The sequence below is a fragment of the Pundamilia nyererei genome, unplaced genomic scaffold, assembly GCF_000239375.1.
Source record: "Pundamilia nyererei isolate P.nyererei 1_Seehausen unplaced genomic scaffold, PunNye1.0 scaffold00099, whole genome shotgun sequence".
Classification (NCBI taxonomy): Eukaryota; Metazoa; Chordata; class Actinopteri; order Cichliformes; family Cichlidae; genus Pundamilia; species Pundamilia nyererei.
In genome coordinates, this window is record NW_005187500.1 from 1,511,534 (window position 1) to 1,533,448 (window position 21,915).

Consider the following 21,915-nt stretch of genomic DNA (forward strand, 5'->3'; position numbering starts at 1 on the left):
ACCTATGGCATTTTTGGCGCCCCCTGTAATCCAACATTACGTAACCTTGACACGCTCCACCTCTCACACCAAACACTAGACAGTAATACAAAATATTAATCCATCAGATTGGAGCTGTGTGCATCTGAGGGCCAAATCTCATCGAGTACCTTATCTCGTTGCAGATTTCCTTCTCGTACTTTTTCCTGTTACGGGCACGGCAGAAGCAGAACAGGATAATGGCGATGATGAGGAGGATCAACAGGACAGCGATTATGGATCCCGCGACGATGCCGGCAGTATTCGGGACTGGACGACACAAAGAAGGGAGAGGGTGAAGGTGCTGGGTGTAGCAGAGTACTCGTGAGTCATAACAAGCATGTCATCCTAACCAAGCACATAAAGCACATGAAACACACGAAACGTGCTGAACTGAACAAAATATCCTTGTTGGCATCCATGTGATGGAAACTGTGTTTGCTGACAGCACATCTGGGTTTCCAGTGAAATGTAAACAAAACCATAGCGTGGTGTTTGACGATCAGAAGAACGAGTACTTCATACACACTCTCATTAACACACACGCACACACACAGACACACACTGTGGCTCAGTGAGATTTAACAAAAGCTGCGATGGAGAAATCTAATAACATCATAAATGAAGGCTCCACGTTCCTGCACGGCAGCAACACGCCGCTCTAATACTCCGTCTTTCAAAGGCAGAATTCATCAGACTTTGCACTTGACTGATGGTTGACCTGCTGACCTGGCAATCCGTTTCCTGTTATAATAACCTTGGAGGCTTTTCATGCACTCACCTTTGCTTTGTATGTTGAGGAAAACTTTTCATAATCTAGTGACACACGCTACAGCAACAGCAGTTTTCCCACAAACACTTTTTACACTAACATTTAAAAAGAACAAACCAATAAAAACAAGACAACAAACAAAGCCCGACTCAACTGCAAAACAGGACAGAGTCAGTAGAATAAGTAACAGTTGTCCTGTAAGCAAGAAGATTATTTGATCAGTAATAAAATCAGCAACTTTTCCTGAATATCAACAAAGCAAATAAGCACAGAAATTAAGGTGCAAAGTGTTTATATATAGGAATTACATCACTGACGTCCTCCCCCGTGTTTTAAAGATTTACAGACTATTCTACAACTTGATAAGAGGAAGAATGACATCGATCTATAATTATGTTATAAATACATTTTAATGCCATGGTGACCTGTTTTTGTCTTGAGCAAATAGCACGTCGTCATATTCACCATCCTAAAGATTCCAACAAGTTGTTGAGTTTTCCTCCTTTTTTAACAGTTACTGATGACCACTGCGGTTTATACTGTTAACACAGGTCAGGGTGGGGAACTCGGCGTCCTGCAGGTTTTAGATCTCACCCTGAGTCAGCACACCTGAATCAACTGTTTTCATTACCAGGCCCCTGGAGACCTTCGAGACATGTTGAGTAGGTTGTATAGCCGTTTAAATCAGCTGTGTTGGATCAAGGACACGTCTAAAACCTGCAGGACACCGGCCCTCGAGTTCCCCACCCCTGATGTAGGTATAAACGCTGTCCTAAAAGCGAGAGCAGCTCACAGGGTATAACCTTGGGAAAACCTTTTAAACTTCTGCTCCGACTACTCCAAACCTGATCATTAAACACCAGAATACAGGAAGCTCTACATGTGAAATGGACTGAATAGACACTAATTAAGACGGTTGGGTACTCACTAGCTGTCACGCTGAGATCGAGCACGCACTGCTCGGCGCCAACGCGATTGGTAGCGGTGCAGCGATACGTGCCAGATGCACTGGCAGATGCATTCTTCACGTTGACTGTGCCTGACACAGGATCTAAACAAACAGTGAAAAATGACAGAGTTAAACACAAACAGTTATGTGCAGGACCTTTAAACGGTTTGACCTTGTAAAAAGCTGCATTACCCAGCACTGAGGAGGCGGGCAGCACTTTGCTGCCAGTAGTCTTCTCCCAGCTGTATTTCATGGGTTTGCTTCCTGCATCAGATGTGCACCTCAGCACAACGTCTTTGCCTTCATGCGTGGAGCCCTCAGTGTAGCACCTGGGCTTGGACGGCTTCTCTGTGGAGAGCAAAGAGGCAGAGGAAGCCAACCCAGTGATTTTCCAATCTTACAGTGTGCGTCTGTGTATTGTGTAGCTCTAAAGTTGAGTTTCCTCCCTCACTCAAAGCAGCGCCCATCTGACAAACTAGAGCAGTAATCAGAGTAATTGATACATCTGTAGTTATTAAGAGCTGTCACTCAGGATAATCGTGTGGAAGAAAGGCGCTGCGTCAGTGGACACGCAAGCACACGTGTGCTGTCGTTCAGTCGGGGTGTTGGTAAGAGATGAGACGGATTCGAAAACAAGCCCAGACACGCGGTGAGTGAGAGGAGGGAGAGAAAGTGACGGGTAATGTTTGGACAGAGGAAATCTAAGGCCACAGACTGTGCTCTGTGTTCACTGTCAGGACGCCGACTTCACGGTGCTGTAATGGCGTCTGGAGCGGGGCTCTACAGATCTGAACAAGGTGCCAGGCGGGAAGGGAGGAGCTTAGCAGGCATAACCATAAGGATTAACAGTACACTGACAGCACTGAGTGCCCCTCCCGATCTAATAAACAGACAGGGCGAGGTTAGAGGGGGTAAAACAGAAAGCAGGAGAGCACACATGAAGCAGGTGCTAATGGACAGATGGTAGAGTGATGGACGCCAAGGCTGCGTGGCTCCCAAGTCTCTGGCCTGCACTTTGCTGCAGACACACATTCGCTCGCTCACACACACACACACACACACACACACACACACACACACACACACACACACAGTAAATGTCAGTGAGTTATGACATTTTTAAAAGCGTCTTTTAAAGGTGAAAGTCAAGTCGACACATCTGAGCGTTGAAACGCACAGCTCCTCTTTTTTTAGGGCTTCTGTCCTTTGAGCCGATTCATTCTCCTGAATGATGAGGTCAAAAGGAGGCTGGAAGAGCACAGAGACAACGCGATACAGGCGGCCCTACTGCGTTAAATGAACAGATTTATTACGTGCACAAGGTGTGTGGAAAAGAGAAAAACAGATCTTGGTATGCATTACAGACAGGAGATGCACCGCTTCACAAATAACTTTGCTAAATGTGGAACGGTAAAGTGAAATATAAGCGACTCGCGGGCCAGGCAGACTGAATTAATGAGATCGGCTGTTGAGCTTTGAGCTGGATGTGATGAGGATTGTCTGAACACGGGCAGGGCCGAGTGATTGGCTGCCGAGAGCGTAGGCGGGGCCTAGTCAGAAACAGTTGTTAGAGATGCTGACGTGCAGCGCTGAACTGCAGGTGGGTACTCTCCTCCTGTTAACTTCAATGTCCTGCTGCAACCGGAGGAGAATACACAACGAGGCATGCTACCCTGTGCACAGCACCTGGACACCATGTACACTGCAGGTGTGAGCATGTGTGCGCGCATGGCAGCGATCGTGACAAACCGCGGCAAAAACCCAGTAGATATACTCAGGTCGGCTTATGTTCATGCACACAGACACACATGTGCACGTCTGCCCTGCTCTTGGGGACCATCCACCTCGTGACAACATCAACCTCAAGGTAAAATGCAGAGCAGGCAAGATGTCCTCACCTCTCCTTTTAACATCCTCTACCCCTGGGGTCAACAACTAGCAGCCTGTCAGCTCCTGTAGCCTCGAGCGGTCTCTCAAACACACACAAACACTCGCAGCTAAAGCTATCCGGATTTCAGCCTCACTACATGTTTATTCATTAGCCGATGCCCTTATCCACGGCAGCTCAGAATGAACAAGTCAAATGATTAAAATAAGGAGGATAGCTAGAACAGCAGCGTACGTTTCGTTAATACTTTAACAGGAGGCAGTGTAACTGTAACAGATCTGTAGAAACAGGTGGATAAAACACAGCAGGTTCATGCATCATAAGATCAACCACTGCCTGTGCTGCATGCAGCCTGTTTCATACGACACTAGGCTGTTTTTTCCAAACACTAACCAAAATTTCAAACAAAAGAGAATTTAAAAATCTCCCTCACTGGTGAAAAATGTAGAAGCATAGCTGGCAGGAGAAGCTATCACAGCATATGCGCAGTCAAACGTATTAGCGACGACTCAAGCAGTGACTAAGTTTTTCTGTTTGCCCCCCCGAAGGCCTCGTCGATGCCTCTCGAGTCAGATGCTGCCACGTTTTTTGGCCAAATTATCTGCAGCATTCACCCTTTATTAGAGAACTGCTTTGTGCTGCAGCATCACAAGTTTGCTTCTCACCAACTCGTGTTTTTCTGGTTGAGCTAGTCGGTGCGGTGCGCTCGCTTTTCTTCACGATATCGCGTCAGCGGGAGAGGCAGCCATTTCTGGAGCTCGTCCTATCTTTAGAACAGAAACTGTGCTGATAACAGAGCTTCCACAGCAGCTAAATACACAGCTTATCCCACAACACACACACACACACACACACACACACACGCACACACACACACGCACTAGTGTTACACGTGTAGGCTGTTTTTCCCCACATGCAAATAGCGAGCTGGTTTCGGGAGGCGATTCACTTTCAACATCATTTAGCTGCCTGACTGACCAGTGAGGCCACTGTGAGTGTGTTTGCCTCGGGACTGAATCGTCTGACTTATACAACTATGATGTGTCACCCATCTCACTCTGTGCAATAAAAACAACAGCTGAGCGCATTCACTTCCTTTCAGCCTGATTTGTAACAGTGGAATTTTTCATTAATTAGCAATGCAGTCGCTAGCTCAGCCGTTAATTAAGGTTTCTAAGTGGAAAAGCATAACTTTTCCTGACTGACGTTATAATTGTACAAAGCAGGTATTAAAATGGGTAAAACACAGAAAAAAATATTTTCGAATGTCTGAATAATCCTTTTAGACACCATCGCGGCGAGCGTAGGGGCAATGCTCTACAGCCACAGGGAAGGTCATGCTCTCTTAGGAGGGATTACATCAAAACAGCCAAAGTGGACAAAGGGCGTATGATCTGCTGCGTTTCCACAGCAGAGGCAGAGAGAATTGACCCTGTGAGGGAAAAACAGTGCTAGGACACTGCTAGCCTGATGCTAATGTGAGCGTCCTACATACCCATAACAAGCAGCTGCATTTTCTTGTTGCGGACACCAGGGGCCTTCTTCACTTTGCACTGGTAGGTGCCGGTGTCCGTTGACTTCACCGTTAGAACGTTGATTGATGCGTCGCCATTCTTCGGATCGGGCGAATTGAAGTGGACCCGACCTTTGACGGGTGTGTCGTAGTCCTCGTAGGCTCTGTCGCCAGAGTACAAAATGATCTGTTTTGGAAATAAAGCAAAGGAAAGATTCACATTTAAACCAAAGAAAACATAAAACAGACTCTGCTAGAAAAAGAAAGTGAACAAAGCCGCTGAGACGAAAGTTGTTTACTTCCTGCAAGCATTGGCTTTGTTTACTGAACCAGCTGAAATGCACAGAAGCAATAAAGGACAGTCTCTTATCTCTGCGCTGCCCTTCAGCCTGCCAGCCTCTGCTGTTTTGCCCTTTCTGTGCGTAAGAAGAATGAAGGTGGAACAAACAAAGCCAGCACTGTGGAGCTAAATCAACACCTGCTGTGTCAACAAAGCTCCCAATTCTATCCAACCACTTCACCACACACACGCACACAACTGTCTGGGTCTTGAAAGCAGCAAGGAAATGCCTAGAAATAAAGGCCAGGTGGAGCTAATGAGAGGCTTTGTAGCTAGAAGTGGGCAGATAGTGGAGGGGGGAACAGAAACACACAGAAAAAGAACAGAGGCTACAAGAAACACAAACAATGAAAAGAATTTTCAGTCTCTTTCACAGACGCTGGCATCTTCTACACATTTCCATGGAGACAGTCATCAGCAGGCTTTTCTGTGCCATGATCAACAGCAGACACAGCAATACCCCAGAGTGGAGACGAGCAGAGAGAAAGTTAAGGCGGCAGGAGGAGAGGAGGAATAATGAACCTATCAGAGGAAGCAGAGCACTGAAAGGAAGCACAAGGCGCAAAAGAAAGGGAACGAGTCAGCGAGCTTCTAATGTGCCTACGCCGACTCGCCCTGCCTCTCAATTCCCAACTGGACGCCTGGCTTCTCGAGACAGGCGAACTCGCAGTGCCCGCTGTGTTCATCTTGTACGTATTAGCCATGTAAACAGGTAATTGTGGTAAAATTCCTCTTGGCTCTCAGGGGAGGAAAACCTATCCTTCTGACTTCACTGGGGATCACAACATCAGCAGCAATAACAGAGATGGGCGAGATGAGACCACGGTGAAGAGGAAATTAAATTGCCCCGAGCTCAGCCAGACAAGAGCTCTCACTTGGGCTCAACTACTTCACAGATGGGAGTGCTTATGCACATGCACACCTCCAGCTAAAATAATAAAGAAATAAACTGCACAATAACCTTGAGAATAATAAAAAAAAAAAGATCATGAAACCATAAAGGGCAAATGACTAGACCAGCTGGAGAAGGACAGAAGTGCTGCATCTCACAACAGGTAGGCTGTGTAACGATGCAATCGCCAGCTGGCCTACCATTCAATGTGACTGAACGGTAGGCCGCTGCAGAGGTAAGAAGAGCTCTACTGGCCAGTTTCACGGAGCACACGTTGAGATGACATCATCGTCATGTGACGCTGTTACTCGGGGAGTGAAAGAGGAAAAGCTGCAGCTCATTTGAGAGGCAAAGCACACAGCAGCAATACCTGTATGATCTAAACAACCTGCATAGCTGAGGGGGAGCACCCTTCTGTCTCTGCGCTCCCACTGAGGCTGCTGACTCGGATGGCTCAACGTGCTGCCGCCGCCACCTTTCAGGGGACGAGCTCAAACCGATTCACGAGGTTAGCGCTCAACCTCTACCTGAAGATGTCCAACAAAACACGTCCATGAGCCTCTGAATAGAAACGATTCAACTTTCACCAAACCTTGTCACATTTTTACACACAAATCCTTCAATGCACAGAAATTCCCGTTTCAATAACGTCAACAAACAAAAGGCTCTGCTGTTACACTCAAAGATAAAGGAAGCAGGTTGTGTGATGGAGCTGCGTGCTCTTTCTCTGCTGACAGCAGGTTTCGTAATTGTTTTCTGTTGCTGTTGTTTTCACATTGGTGGTGAATACTCAGTCAGGGCACGCCCTCCCTTCAGCAGCTCTGTAGCCAGGCAATGAGAGCCAAATGCAAATGACTGATACTGTAGGCATGTCTGGCATCTCACACTGAGGCCTAACAAAGCAGGATGCATTAGCTATGCTTCACCACCCTGAAAAAGATCCTGACGATATGTAGGATGTGTCAAATAAAAGGCGCTGCCACTACATCGACGCTGAGAAAAGCTCAAACATAAAGCACATTAATGTGAACAAAAAGCTTCAAATGAGGTCACTGGCATATGCCACACATGCCATACAACCCCGGCCTTGTGTCCTGATCTTACAGACTAGTTCTCCCTTTAAAAATATTATCTGACAGCAGCCTTTCCCTTTGTCTGGATTTCCACAGCTCAGGTGAGCAAAGGTTCTGAGCCTCTGGCTAAAAACTTTCATTGCTCCGAGTGGCCCGGCAGCTTTGCTCTTAGCAGGTTGGCCTAATTCTATTCAACACTGTCACATATATTAAAAATGGCAATTTGGAGTTAACACGCCACTAATTACAAAGAATTTACTGTGCGCACGACTTCACGTTGGTTAACGGCTACACAAATCTGAGCGTGCGTATGTAGCGAGAAAAATCTGATAGGTCAAGGAGAACAAATATGTTCAGAGAGAGACGTCCGACTTGTCCAAATCCCTCCAAAGGTTTGGAAACATTAACACATGTGGACACTGGAGCCAGCAAAATGGCACGTAATAAAGACAATAAACTGTGGAATCAAAGGCTTTTTGGGGATATTTGATATATTTCTGCAGCTGTATTCAGACACAAGGAAGAGGCCAGTTCATACAAAAACGAGACATGCTGAAAGTGCTCGCAATGAGCTTTCATCATGACAATCACAAATATACTAGGACCGTGTATTTCCTCCCACACTCCAGCTAATGAGCCACAGCAAAAAGAAACAGAGTTAAAGGCAAAACTGTGCAGACAGTCAGTTCTACCTGACTGAGAGGGGGGCTGGTTGGGACTGCAGACAGAAACAACAGTGGGTGGAGGACAGAGATGCCTAATGATGAGGCTGTGACCCATTTATAACATTTGGCTCACAAAAAAGCCATAGGACGCAAGGGAAGGAGGGAAAAAAGGAGAGAGGGATGAAAAAGCTTTGTGACAGGTGGCAGAGCAGAGAGCCACGGGAGAGGACCGTCCCACAGTAGAACCCATCTCTAAAGGCTGTTTCAGGCACTCCGCTGGCTTCATCTGTTAAAGTGATGGCATTCTTTCATTCAGACATAGTTAATATTCCTCATGGCTTCACATTTAAACACTGAACGAGGCTGCCATTAAATGGAGGATCTCCACGTGCTGTCAGGGCTTCAACAGCTTCCCAAGCTCTTTTCATAGCCCAGAGACCGTCGTGAATTAAGGACAGCACACACATATTTTCATTTTAAAACACTTACCACTTGGTCGTCTTTCTGGTTGTCAGACGCCACCAAGCTCCATTCAATATCCAGCGGTCCAGAATCTTCAGAAGCCAGAGTGAACTGGCAATCCAGCTTCACGCTCTGTCCGCTGGCCACCTCCGTGGGCGTAGACGCTGAAGATGATGTGATCTCTAGACCTGAGGTCAACCCTGGAAGCAAAGAACATTAATTAAAGTCACAAACGGCAACATATACAATAACACACGGACAACTACGTTTGCAAGAGCTGTTAGCTGTGAGCTTACTGACAGTTTTGGAGGTGACTTTATATTCTGTTTAACATCATTTGAAAGAAAAAATGAGAATAAAGCATGTTTTTCATAATTAGGACAGGAGTTTTTATTCTGAGACCAAAGAGCTTAGAGTCTGTGATAAGGGTGACTGCACTAAGCTTCAGTAAAGAGAGCAATATATATATTCTTTACATCTGCACAATGTAAAGCAAGACTAACGCAGCAGATCGTAGCTTAGCTGAACGAATGGTGATAATAATAACGACAAACTGAAGCAGCCTCTTAAGCATTTATTCTTAGAATGAATAAACATAATTTCCAGGGCGACATCATCTGGGTTAAGATTTTTTATTCAATAAGAGATTTAAGCTCCAGCAGGAGCACAGCCCATAGAGAATGGAGTTGTCACATGCCGCCTCAATGTATTAAAATCCTTCTGACAGCTTGCCACCGTCCAACCAACGAGCAGGGGGAGAACTTCTTAAAAAAAAGAAATTATCTCAATATGTTGCTGCGAAAAAGTGCTTTAAACGTGTTACACTTAAAAATACTGCAAAATAGCATCAAACACATGTAACTAAATGCATCTGCTGGGTCCATAGCGACATCTGCATCTCATTTTAGCTCCTTTCATATACTAACTGACAGATGGAGCGGACTAATCTGCACACGTATTTGGTGGAACAGCAGCCAAACCTGGCAACTGTTTACACACATTAACAGCAAAAATCTAAATCAAAGGAAGGAAAAAAATCAGCTTCCAAGGTGTAGATGTTACTACGACCACTACAATTCATCGTTTAACCTTCAAAGTATTCTGTTATCCAAACCAGCTGATCGCGGATGCCTAACCCCGACGTTTCAATGTCATCATACAGTAGGGTTAACCAGGATATCTGATGTGGCAATTCTAACATCGAGACAGCTCACTGCAGGGGAAATATGTTTTCCAGGCTCTCAAGGTAAAGAAAGCGTTAGCTACAAGTCCTCGTCCCTCAGTGGCTTCATGCCCCTGTGGCAGACGAAAGAATGAAACTTAAACACATACAGAGGGTGACAATCTGACTCCAAACCACTACTGCTGAAGCTCGGAGAATGTGAGCACTTGATATGATAGCACAAGCTCAGTTTTATTCCCATGGCCACCGGGGCTGCAGCTGGTTGTTTCGGCCCACAGATTTTGACAGATGCCCTTGATGGGAACGATCCGCCGCCTTCAGCAGAAGCACGAGAAATGGGAAGCAAAATAGAGAAAAGCTAGATGTGTGTCTGTCACTGTCAAAGCGGATACTCAGCCTGGCATCTGCATTAAGGAACGCCGTGTCGATTCATCAAACACTTAAAGAAGCTGCAGCACATTTTAAAGTTGCTTAGAGAGGAGAGAAAAACAATCAGCTGGAATGGTTTATCGCAGCGACTGCTTTCTCTGATGAGTAATGATGCACCTGTTGAATCGATGGCAGCTATCTGGAGCCTTGGGTAGCATTTGTTTCAATTACAGTGCAGCTAGAGGCCTTTTTCATTACGCACCACACAAATGAGAAAAAATGCCATTTCAGGATATTTTACCTTCAACGGGCAGACACATTTGATTGCCTGTACACCTCCATGACAACATATTCTGTGATGGGCTACAGAATATGTTATGATAAAGAAAACACAGGTAGTGTATTCTTAATTCTTCATCAAGCCCAACATGCAGACACAGCTTTCCCCCCCAACGATGATATAAATCCATTTAATCCTGCTTCAAGAAGTATAAACTCCAGTAGAGGAAGTGCAATGCAAATAAGGTAATCTGAGTATTCATAAGCCCTTTTCAGACATTAAATGTGTAACGTAACTAGCTTTAATGATCTGTTGAAGCGCCAGAGTGTCATCCAAGCGTCTCTTCCATGTCACTGTTTTCCAAAGCTTCATTTAGACATAAAACAATGGAGAGAGCCGGGGTGTGCCCATGAGTTTTGCCATATTGCAATAGACTTGTTGGTCTAGTTGCCATGAGCAGCAGTGAATTTGAGCTTTTATTTCCTCCTGCTATTGTAGCTAACAGCAGAGTCTGCGTATGTAGAAGCGGCGCCGCTCAGGTCGCCAGCAGAGATCTCTCGCGGGTAAATGAGAGTTTTAGACTTAATGAAAGCAAAAAACAGACTGGATTAGATGTAAAAGGCAGCATGCACGGGAGATTTCTACCTTTCTAAAAGTGACAGATGATGATGAATGTCACAAGTAGGGATGCAGCAGTTTACTGGCTTCACCTGTGTCTTTAAAGCCGTGTTTCCGTGTACACACAACATGCACACAACAGTGCAGCTCATGCACATACTCACGGCCGCATGCTAACATGTTGTTTGATGCGGCCCAAAAATGACAAAACAAATTAGATCAAAGCATGTGCTGAAAATAAAGCTCTGAAACATCTTTAAAATCAGACAATCTGCTACATCAAGACTTGTGAGTGCGACAGCACACAGCATATGGCATCACGTTAGCTGGGCCCCATCTTCTTTCAATCACTGACAAGAATCTGCCCCATACATAAAAACTTTAACTGAGCCGTGAGTGTGAAAAGATGTTTTCAGGGCCTTTAAGACCACAAATGAATAATATTTACCCACTGGGTGTATTAGAAATACACTAGGACATCTCAGTTGAGCTCATTGTTATGATTTCAACATTACCAACAGGAAAAAAAATGCCTTCTTATGTCACAAGACACACCACCCTGTTTGCAGCTCACACAGTGTTGAGCAACATATACTGTATTCAGGATGTGAAACACCACAATCAGAACAGATATGATCTCACTGAGGTCAAAGTCTGCAGCGGTGCTGCATACAATCATCGGCTTATATAGGATGAGCTTCAGTGTTTATTAAGAGAAACAGCAGCAGAGCAAAAGTAAACAGGCCTTCTTCCCCGAGGGTAATATAATCGAGTGATAAGGAAGGCCATCATTAAATTCCAAGGAAAACTATGAAAAATGGGCTGGTTGTAAACGCAGTCATGCAAAGACTCCAGCCACAGATTTATTTCCTTGAGCTCAGAGTCTGCCATTGTAGTAAGATGTGTGCTGTGTGTGCATGTAGGAGGAGAGCTGAGCAATGAGGGAGTGCATGCTGGCTAATTAAAGTCTATCCTAATAACTATTCGTGGCTGTCTGCGTCTGTGAGCGACTCACTGTCTGACGCAGCACACCCAGCATGGTTACTGGGAGACCAGGAATGAATGAGCAGAAGGAATTTAGGGTGTCAGCGTGCTCCACCCTGTACCCCCCCACTACCACTATCTCACTCACTCATCCCCCTCTCTGTCCCTCCCAGCCTCTGTCTCCAACACACCCGTAATTGTAAAGCGCCAGTCCCACAGGCCTCCAACTCGCCACAGTCCTGCTGATTGTAACCTCCCCACCTCACCGCCACCTTTGTCAGCATACAATGGGGAGCGAATCCTGTCTCCTGGCAACCAATCCCTCCGAGAAGGTTGCCGTGGTGCTTAAAAGACTGCATGGGAGGAAGCGAGGGGGAAAGTGAGCGAGCCAGCGAGTGTGGTAAAGAGAGGTAGAAAGAGGTTAAGTAGGAGGACACGGCAGGAAGATTCATAAAAAGAAGTTGATGTTACTTCAGCATTTGAAAGTGTTTATGCGGCTCGAACCGACTCAGACATCCACGTGGTTTCATTACAAAGTAGCAGTGCAGACACCGGCTCATAGTACAGACTTCAGTCAGTTTGCCAGGCCATACAGCGCTTCCTCATTCACCCACTCGCTAACTCAACATTATCAGCTGTCCATCAGTGTCCCCTTTAACAGGAGGAGTCTCGGACTCTGTACTCTTCATCTCTACAAACACGTCTCTGCTTATGATTACACTGAGTCTACAGGCAAAAGACAAGACAAGCTTTCTAGACTACCCAATACTATTCCCAGTAGTACATCAGACCCTTCGGTCTTTAATGTTGAACTCTGTAAACACTCTGGTCTGAGCTAATAGACAGGAAGATTTTTTTTGCTTTAATGCTTCTCATTAGTGTGAAAATAAAATAAAACGATAAAGCAGGTTTTAGGATGGGCCCCTCGTGTGATGGAAATGTGTCTCTTGGATTCTCAGCAGAACAGCTGCTTACTTCACATCCAGTTTTTAAATGGACTTCACCAACCAACATGTGACAATCACAGAAGTCCTTCGACCTGAAGTAGCTCAGTATATATTTGAATAGACTGATATTTATACAACGGTTTTCTACTCTACTTGAATTCAATTAAATTTTAATTACACAGCACCAAATCACAACAGGCGCTTTATATTGTAAGGTAGACCCTACCATAATACATACAGAGAAAAACCCAACAATCATATGACCCCTATGAGCAAGCACTTTGGCGACAGTGGGAAGGAAAAACTCCCTTTTAACAGGAAGAAACCTCCAGCAGAACACTCAACACTCACTCATTTGAGCACTCAAAGCGCTTTCTTACTTCAGCATCTTCCCCGGGGATACTTCTAAACACAGATTAGAGGAGCAGGGATTGAACCGCAAAACTTCCGATTAGCAGACGACCCACAGCTGTAACCTCTCACCAACGCCGTGACTCAGGACTGTGAATGTATCCTCGAATGATATACTTTCAGACTCAAATGCACAAAAGAAATGAAAGACATGTTTTTAAAGAAATGGAAAAAGGCTAATTTTTAATATTTACACATTTCAACTTAATTTCTCTATTTTAAACTATATAATTCAAGATAATTAGCAGATAATAAATCTCAGCAACGTCCACTACTAACCTAATCTGAAGTCAGAACAGATTAGCTTCTCATGTGCATAATTTCAAAGCATGGCTATCCCTTTTATAGTTTTTTCTTTCTTCCCCTCTTCTAGACAACATGTGGTGCAAAGAGCAGCTCCGCCATTTGCTAAGCTAACATCTCCTGACCCAAACTAAAGACCCTCAGTCTTGGCACAGGTCAGAGTGCACCATAAGCTTCTTGTGAAGTCTGAGAGATAAAGGCAGCAACTATTTCAGTCACTACAGCTACAAATAAAGCCTGGCTAGACGAAGGAGGTGAATGACGCTGCAGTGAGATTTACTTTCTTTAAGGTTTGCATATCCTTAATGCAGTTACACTATCATTTGGTTTGACGTAAGCTTAAAGTGTTTTGATATTTCAATCAAGTCTGATGTATTGCAGCCTGCTGCTAAAACACACATATAAGAGTGCATGGCAGAGGAAACAATCTGACAAATAAGACATGCATGTATGAATTTACATTTTTTCCTCATAAGCAGCACTGTGGGTGGAATATGTCGAGCTCATTGGAAACCACAAAAACAAACATTAAAACAATCTTAAAAAGTATTATTTCCAACCGAGTGAAAGGAAAATAATCTCATGCGCAAGAACAAACAAACAGCGGCGACAGAGCTTTTGAAAAACGTGGCACATTTTTCCAGCGAGGCAATGACGGTGGGATGAACATTAGCAATTCATTACAGTACATTTGCAGTCTGTGGGGCTCTGGAACGAGCACATTAAACCGCACAGACGCTCTACCCATCATAAACAGGCAAGCCGATCCCCTGTGACAATGCTGACGAACATCAATTATGTTGGGAATGGCAGAGGATAACTTCATAACTTGGTTGCAGCTCAAAAAAGGCGGCTCTGAATGCTCGCCCTAGTATTCCCGCTGGAGCTATTCAATTTGAAGCAATGTGGGTGCCCTGAGAGCGAGCTTGGCAGGAGTTTATGTAGTGTTGCAGAGGGCTGGGACTGTTGAACCATACTGATTGTGCTGTAATGCAGCCTGAAAGCTCCACTTGCCACACAGAGTAGGCATCAATCCCCATTGCGGAAGACCTAAAGGCTGTTTTGACATAATTGGACATTAAATGATGAAGGGGTGACGAATGACAGGCACTTTACTCAGTCGTCTGACAGCTTTTACACAAGCCTATGGGGGATGCGGTTAATACAGTATCTGTGAAGCTTCCATTTGCTGACCCGTCTATGCGCATTTAATGTGGCGCTAATTCTTAATTACTGCAATTATAAAAGCGAGGCTGACCAACAATCCTGGTATTTTATGACATCACTCAACCGCTCAAAACAGATTAAGGATGATGACTAGGGCTGCCACGATTATTCGACTAGTCACGATTACGTCGACTATCAAAATCGTCGACGACTGATTTAATAGTCGACGCGTCGTTTGAAGCTTTGTAAGATCACAAAAGACGCAGGAATAAGTAGCAGGATTTAAGAGTGTAATAACGGACTGAAACAGAAGATGGCAGCACTGCATGTACAAGGATGCCAGCTGCCGTTAAACCCCGAAGAAGAAGAAGCTGTGTCCCAGAATTCATAGCGCGGCCCAGCTCAGTTTCCAACAACGGCGGCAGCTAGTTAGTTTTAATATTACTCTTATTATTCTTTCTGGGTCACAAAATAAACGTTTAACATATTTTCAGGCGAGAATGTAGCTGTGTAAACCTCAAATATCTGCTCAGTTTATCAAGACACCGCATATTTTCAAAAGCGCTCCGACGTTTTCGGAGACGTCTGTTACCCACTAGCTCGATAGCTAGCCGGGGGCTAGGCTAACTAGAGCCGTGAGAACACCGGACTCCCGGCAGATCGTTTTCAAACCCACCGCCGTCTTTCGCTACTCAGGTTAAACATGATATATAAGTCACTTAGATAACTTAAAATGTTATAGTTTGGCTTTTTTAGTATTTTATTTGTTCCTGAGTAAATCGGTTTGGCTGAGATTAAAGTTATAGTTTTTACACAGCTGAATAAACGTCAAGCAGACAGCTGATCATCAGAAGTGTGAGATGCTCCAGAATTTACTCCGGTGTCCTGTTATATTTTAGATAGCAAGGAGCAGATGGCTGAGTTTATTAAAAACAATCTGCAGATTTCATTAAACTTTAATAAACTATCATCTTGTCTTTATTTTTAGTTAGCACCTTAAACACTTAAAGCTGTAAGCTAATGCTAGTTATATAAGAGCAGATGCTGCTGGTGCAATAAGCTGTACGTTTTACGTCCAATGGATTGGATTAGTCGACTATCAAAATAATCGTTTGTGGCAGCCCTAATAATGATTTTATTTTTCACGTATATTTAAGTTCATTTGGACTCTCACCATTACCGATGTTAAATTACTGAGGGAATAGAGGAACTATGGGAAGGAAGCAACAAAAGAAGAAAGGGACCACAAAGGACAATTTCCGTTAGCTCTGTCCTTAATGGACAATTAAGTTGTCATCACAGGCTTGGAACCACTCATAGAATTCCTAAGCATGTGTGGACACCAAAATCCCCTTTCCAAAGTTCAGGATGGGGGATTTTCTTAACTCTCTGCAATCCTGAACTGCTGCAAAGCTACATGCGAAGCTTTAAAAGCAATACTGGCCCATTCCAAATCCCCTCCTCCCTACACCCCATGTGAGAAGAGAGCAAATTAACTCAAGCAGTCTGAAGAGTCAGATAACAGTGCCCATCATCTCCACCATCTCTGAGACCTGCAGAAACCGACTCAGGCACATACAGGGACACACATAAAAGGCCTGTGTCCTTCAGGATTTGTCGAAGCCCAGTGACAGAGTGAGGTGGTGACAGTGTGGGGCCTGGCTATGCCATAAAGCTGATAGGCAATACGCCAGTCCAAGGAGCAGCACACAGATAACCCACTGATAACATCCTCGTGGGAAACATTAACAAATGTGCCAGAGTAGCCATGTGAGGAGGAAAGTAAAACATTAAAGAGGCAAAACACGGTGGAGCTAAATAATAAAAGCTGCTTCAAGCGCATTTGGTGGGTCTTGGTATAAAAACAACAAAATAAAAACCCTTCACCTGGATGCAAACATAGCTGTTGCACTGAAACAGCAGGAACGCTTTTTCCCAGTCGCAGAAGCCAGAGGGATAATTACAAAATCATGTACCACTAATTTTGCAAGGGGCAAAAAAAACAATCTCTGCAAGCAATTAGTTAACACATGAAAGCATTTTGCATGACTTGAGAAAGGGTGCAAAACAGAAATATGCCTCATGACAGCACACGCGCATTCATGCGTTTCTGCTGACATTTACTTCCCATTAGTGGAGGAAGAGATGCCGCGGATCAGCTGAAGGATTTAAATCAATCATGAGCCCGTGGTTAATGATGGCATGTGTGTCAGGTACGTGTTGCTAAACAACAACATCAAACCTGCATCTGCTGCACGTGTTAAAATATGCGTCGTTTGTCTACTGTACAGCCCCGATACAAATATGGCCGCAGTGTTTCATTGATTTTCACAATACTCTTTACTGACACATTCAGTTAAGAATGTGAAGCAAAACTTTTTAATGCAATACATAACAAATGAGGGTTGGGTGAGGCTGCTGGGGGAAAAACGCCAATGTTTATAGAAGGGAGGTATTTGTCTTCTAAGCTTCCAGCAGCTTACTATGAACAACAAAATGAAAACCACATGTCTCAGTGGGATATACTGATGGGGTGTCTCTCTCCTGACACAGGAGTTTCTATGAATGCGAGCGGGGGACGGCCATGCTGCTGCCTATTCGACCCCCTAAACAAATAAAATGTCTGATAGAGACCAGGCCTCTGCCGGCACCCCCGCCTTTGTCCGGGCCCCAGGGCACAAAGCCAGCTGCGATCAGGAGGCAGCGCTGCTGATCAAACACTGAGACACAATCGCAGCAGATGCAACTACTACATTCAGACTGTTGATGGGCAGACAGCTTTAAAAGCCAATTCAGATTCGACGGCTTATAGAACACGCAAACGCACGCACGAGCACTTGCAATGCAGAAAACGACGAAAATATGCGCGTGAACGAAACAAAGGTTTTCTCATGGGTGTGATTCATTATGTGAGAGAGGTGAACACTCAAGAAGTCAGCTTAAAGCAACAGAGCGTGAACATCGCGCTAGAACATTTCTCCCGAAACACTGAGCTAAATTAGGGATTACAACCAGCCTGCTTTCACAATCATTAGTGATGGAATTCCACCAAAAATTCAGAGATCAGCAGTTTCATCGCTCAGTCTGAGGTGAGGTGGATGACTGCAACATGCTCAGTGGGAGTAACGACAAAGAATAAGAACTTCAGTCTGACTTGAAATATTTCCTCATTCTTCTGAGAACAATTCCCACCGTACCGGCTTCAATGCAGAGATGCCGTTTTTGCTCAACTTAAAGCTGCTTGGATAAATCAGCCACACATAAACAACATGTATGTTAAGTAAAGACCTACTGAGACTTAAAGATTCCTACGGTGCACTCCTAAACCATTAAAAGGATTAAGGTGTCGGTCCAGACTGCAGACGGTGCAGAAACGGCTAAAAAACAACAAGAATTCAAACAGAAATGACTTCAAATGAATTCCTGGATTCCTCCCTTGTTCATCCAAGGAGGAGTGCAGCATGTTTTAAAACTTTAAATCTGACCACAGTCTCCTCAGAAAGCTGATATACCAGCGATGTAAAAGACCAGAATTTCAGCTGACATTTTGATTGCATCACATTTGTCCTCTGCTATGTTAGATTAAAGTATCGAGTTATTTTCAGTGCAGCGCAGAGAAACGTATGGCTGTTTCTGGAGGCTGTCATTGGGTACGCTCATGCCATTTCCTCCAGGTTCTGGTCTAAAATTAGGTCTCCTGCCTGAAGGACATTACACGATGGTGGTCTTCTGGACACTGAACAAGTACACAGTTTCAAATGTGTTGCATATCCAGCCCACACTGGGCTGTTAACAGGCAACGGGGCCAACTGCAGTGCAATCTATTCAAAGCATATTTGATTGGTGTTGAAAGTTGCCCGAGGACTCCGGCGAAAAAGGCACATGAAAAAAAGTACTTTGTAATAACTGCTAAAACATCAATTCCTTTTCAAATGCAGTTTTAACTTCCCTTCTGACTAAACCCTCTCATCCTGTCCAAAGCAGCCCTGACCAGGCAGAATGAGGTCTTTGTGAAAGTGTAACAACACAGACAGTCCCTTCCTGTCCTCTGTGTGGGGGAAACTGCGCTGCAGGACATCCAGATAAGGCTGCTGTTAAAAGATAAGACAGATAATCCTCCTTCTTTTCTCAGTTTTTGCTCAGCGCAGGAAATAAACACAGACCTGATACTTCAATGCTGTAGTGTCTTCTTCAGTGTGAGGTTTTGAAGGCAGGTGTAGTCGAGGCACCTGAGTGGTGGGCCCTGTAGGAAGCTGCAGGCAAACACTGTCAGTTGTTACAGCTTAACCACGACTGCTGGGTTTATTCATGCCCAGAGCTCACACTCTCAGCCTCGACATGAGGAGAGAGCTCCAAACGACCGCTCCTGTTGACATACATCGTTAAGTGACAGGACACAACTGGGAATGTTAAAAATAACTCACAGCACTAGTTCAGCGATCCAGTACAAAAGAGGAAAGCCTACAAATGTTGTTATGACATAGCATGAAGACATTTACTCTCCATGTTGAGTTCTTTACGCAAGCCTGAGATAACCCCGTCAAACTCAAAGAGAAGCAGAGAGTCTGGACAGTCGAGATAAACCCATTCAAAGAAGCAGAGCTCAGATTTGAGCACATCTAATATCCCAGGAGGAACGCTACGAGCTGCAGTTATGTAATTTGGCAGCTAATTAGAAATAAAATAAATAGAAACTTCTTTAGAAAACATCAGGCACATTTTCTATCGATATTTGTTGAGCCCACATTAAACTGGACTTCACAGCATGAAGCAGAGACTGCACACACCTCTTATCTCTGCAAAATTACAATGAAAAAGCAACAAATAAATTAACATACGTTATTTGTAACAAATGCTGTGTTTCTGCTTCTAATTTACTGTAATATTCTCCACCCAGAGGGCTTTAAAAAGAGAAGACAACTGACTCAAAGCTGGAATCCTCAGGAATTCACTTCATTTTGATTTGGGAACAGCTGCATTTTCCTTGATAACTGTTTTTTTTAAACAAGGAAGGAACATCTACTGTCATTTGTCCAAAATAAAGCAACTCAGCGGTATAATATAAAATGAGAGGAATGCGTTAGCATCTTCTACCTCGGGGAGATTTTTGCAAGAATGTTTTATATTCTTCATGAGCGAGTCTTGTCTGTCTCAATCTGTTTATTTTGTGCAGAAGTAGATGTTCCTTTTATCTGAGCTGGAAGCAGAAAGCCTGGGCTAACACTGAAAGTTGATAACAACCACTCATCATCTCTGGCTGGAGTTTAGCTTTTGATAAGCCAGCTGATGCAAAGAAAGCCTGGCTTTGTCGAACGCGCTCCACAGTGCACCCCTCAGATACGTTTCTTTACAGCGCTATTTTTAATAAACAAGTCATTAAACACGCCAAACCATGTGCCGACAGCCCACAGGCCACTGTGGTTGTTTCTTAACTTTCCATCACCCGCTTTAAAAACATGAATGGAATTTTGTTGCACATTCCTGATTTCCATTTGCAGCGATTGCTAACCAAGTGCAGTGTGTCCCACACATATACTCAGGTATATTTTCCACCATATCTTCATTTTTCTCTTGCATGGATGATTTACTAGTTGTCTTATTTTAAAAGGTCAGTTGTTGATAAGAAACTAAGGAGTACAGCATCTCAGTTTTTGTTTTGATTTCCAAGTTGTAACTGTTTCCATGCCTCTGACTTGTGTGGAAAAAGGGAAAAAATGCTACGAACAACCTTCCACCTGCAGAAGATTTGTCAAGGTCAGCTCAGTGTGTAGTGAGTGCAGCAGAGTGTTTCCGCCTGAAACCTGCCTCAGAAGCAAACTCCCCGATGGCTCCTGATGACATCTAAAGAGGTCTGAACCCTGAGTAGACTGTACTTGCAGCCAAACACTGCTTATAAGGGCATCTCGAACAGGCTTACAGCTACAGTAGATTATGTCAGTGAAGGACAACCTACACAATTGTTTACCTACCTTGGTGTGGAAAAGTTTAAACTAGCAAACTGTAGAAGTTTTCTGGTACAAGCAAAGCTCTACAGTTCAGACACATCCATCTGGGAGGCCCAGCTGGGCAGCGATGTATAAGGAAACACACCTAACACAAGTATGAGTTTTCCTTGCTGGATCGATGTCCCACAGCTTCAGAGCTGTAAGGAACCAACGTGGGCTGAACACCATAGGACTGCTGTCTAAAGGCTGTATTAGTTGACAAAATGTTGGGTGACATTGAAGGCAGACAGAGGATCTATTTTATGTGTTCACAGGTCATTAATCTACAGGTCTAGCTGCTGAGTTGTGTTATAGCTTCAGCTGTCATTTATAAATCTTGTCTCAAATGAAATAAATGTGGAGGTGATGCTCCCCTGCCACTTTTTAAAGGAGCTGGGTGCCGTGTGTGCCGGTGTGACTGGAGATTTGGTGATGGGTCTTTTCTTCTTGAAATTATCAGCCACTCATAGCAGGCCAGCCAGCTACGCACCTCTGCATGTGCCTATGAATTATACATGGGCTCCATTAAGACACTTAACAGCTGGTTTCTCAGGAACTTACCAGCAACAACTGCAGCCGGGCTGCCCCTTTGTGACTGCTTATTAAAACAGCAGCATTTAATTAAGGTTGTGCAGTAATGTGAGTTCTGACCATCATAAACCAGCCAGTCACAGAGCCAATGTCAGTTCAGTCTCATCTCTCCAGAGGGCAGCTGGGCAAGCTGTCGATTTCCTGGCATGGCGGTAAGATGCAACGCAGGAATTAAATGTCTGTTGTGGCTCGCTGACCTTGCTGTGGTTCGGACACTTAGCCTTTTCTATTCCAACTGTAACAGATGTCCTGGTCATCATACCTGTACATCCAACAAAGAGCCAGAAGTAATGACTTGAGAGGAAGAAGAGGTTGAGCAGACAGTTTTAATGAATATTACTGGGAGAGAGAGGAGATGGCAGACAGCCACACTCGTTCTGGACACCTGGTTATAAAACCATAGCAAGCAAATGAATGTCATTTAAATGTAGGGATGGGTATTGATAAGATTTTAACGATTCCGATTCCATTTTCGATTCTGTTTAACGATTCGATTCCTTATCGAT

At 44.4% G+C, this 21,915-nt stretch overlaps 1 protein-coding gene across 1 annotated transcript in view; it reads right to left on the minus strand.

The window, feature by feature from the left end:
• The window catches only part of cxadr (CXADR Ig-like cell adhesion molecule), a 37,796-nt gene that overhangs the window by 3,557 nt on the left and 12,324 nt on the right, over nt 1–21,915 (minus strand). The window contains exons 2-6 of the mRNA XM_005740362.2: nt 8,600–8,772; nt 5,123–5,327; nt 1,932–2,087; nt 1,719–1,841; nt 150–288 (exon numbers count right to left, since the gene is read on the minus strand). Coding sequence (XP_005740419.1) covers nt 150–288; nt 1,719–1,841; nt 1,932–2,087; nt 5,123–5,327; nt 8,600–8,772 — 796 coding nt within the window. The remainder of the gene's footprint in view (nt 1–149; nt 289–1,718; nt 1,842–1,931; nt 2,088–5,122; nt 5,328–8,599; nt 8,773–21,915) is intronic.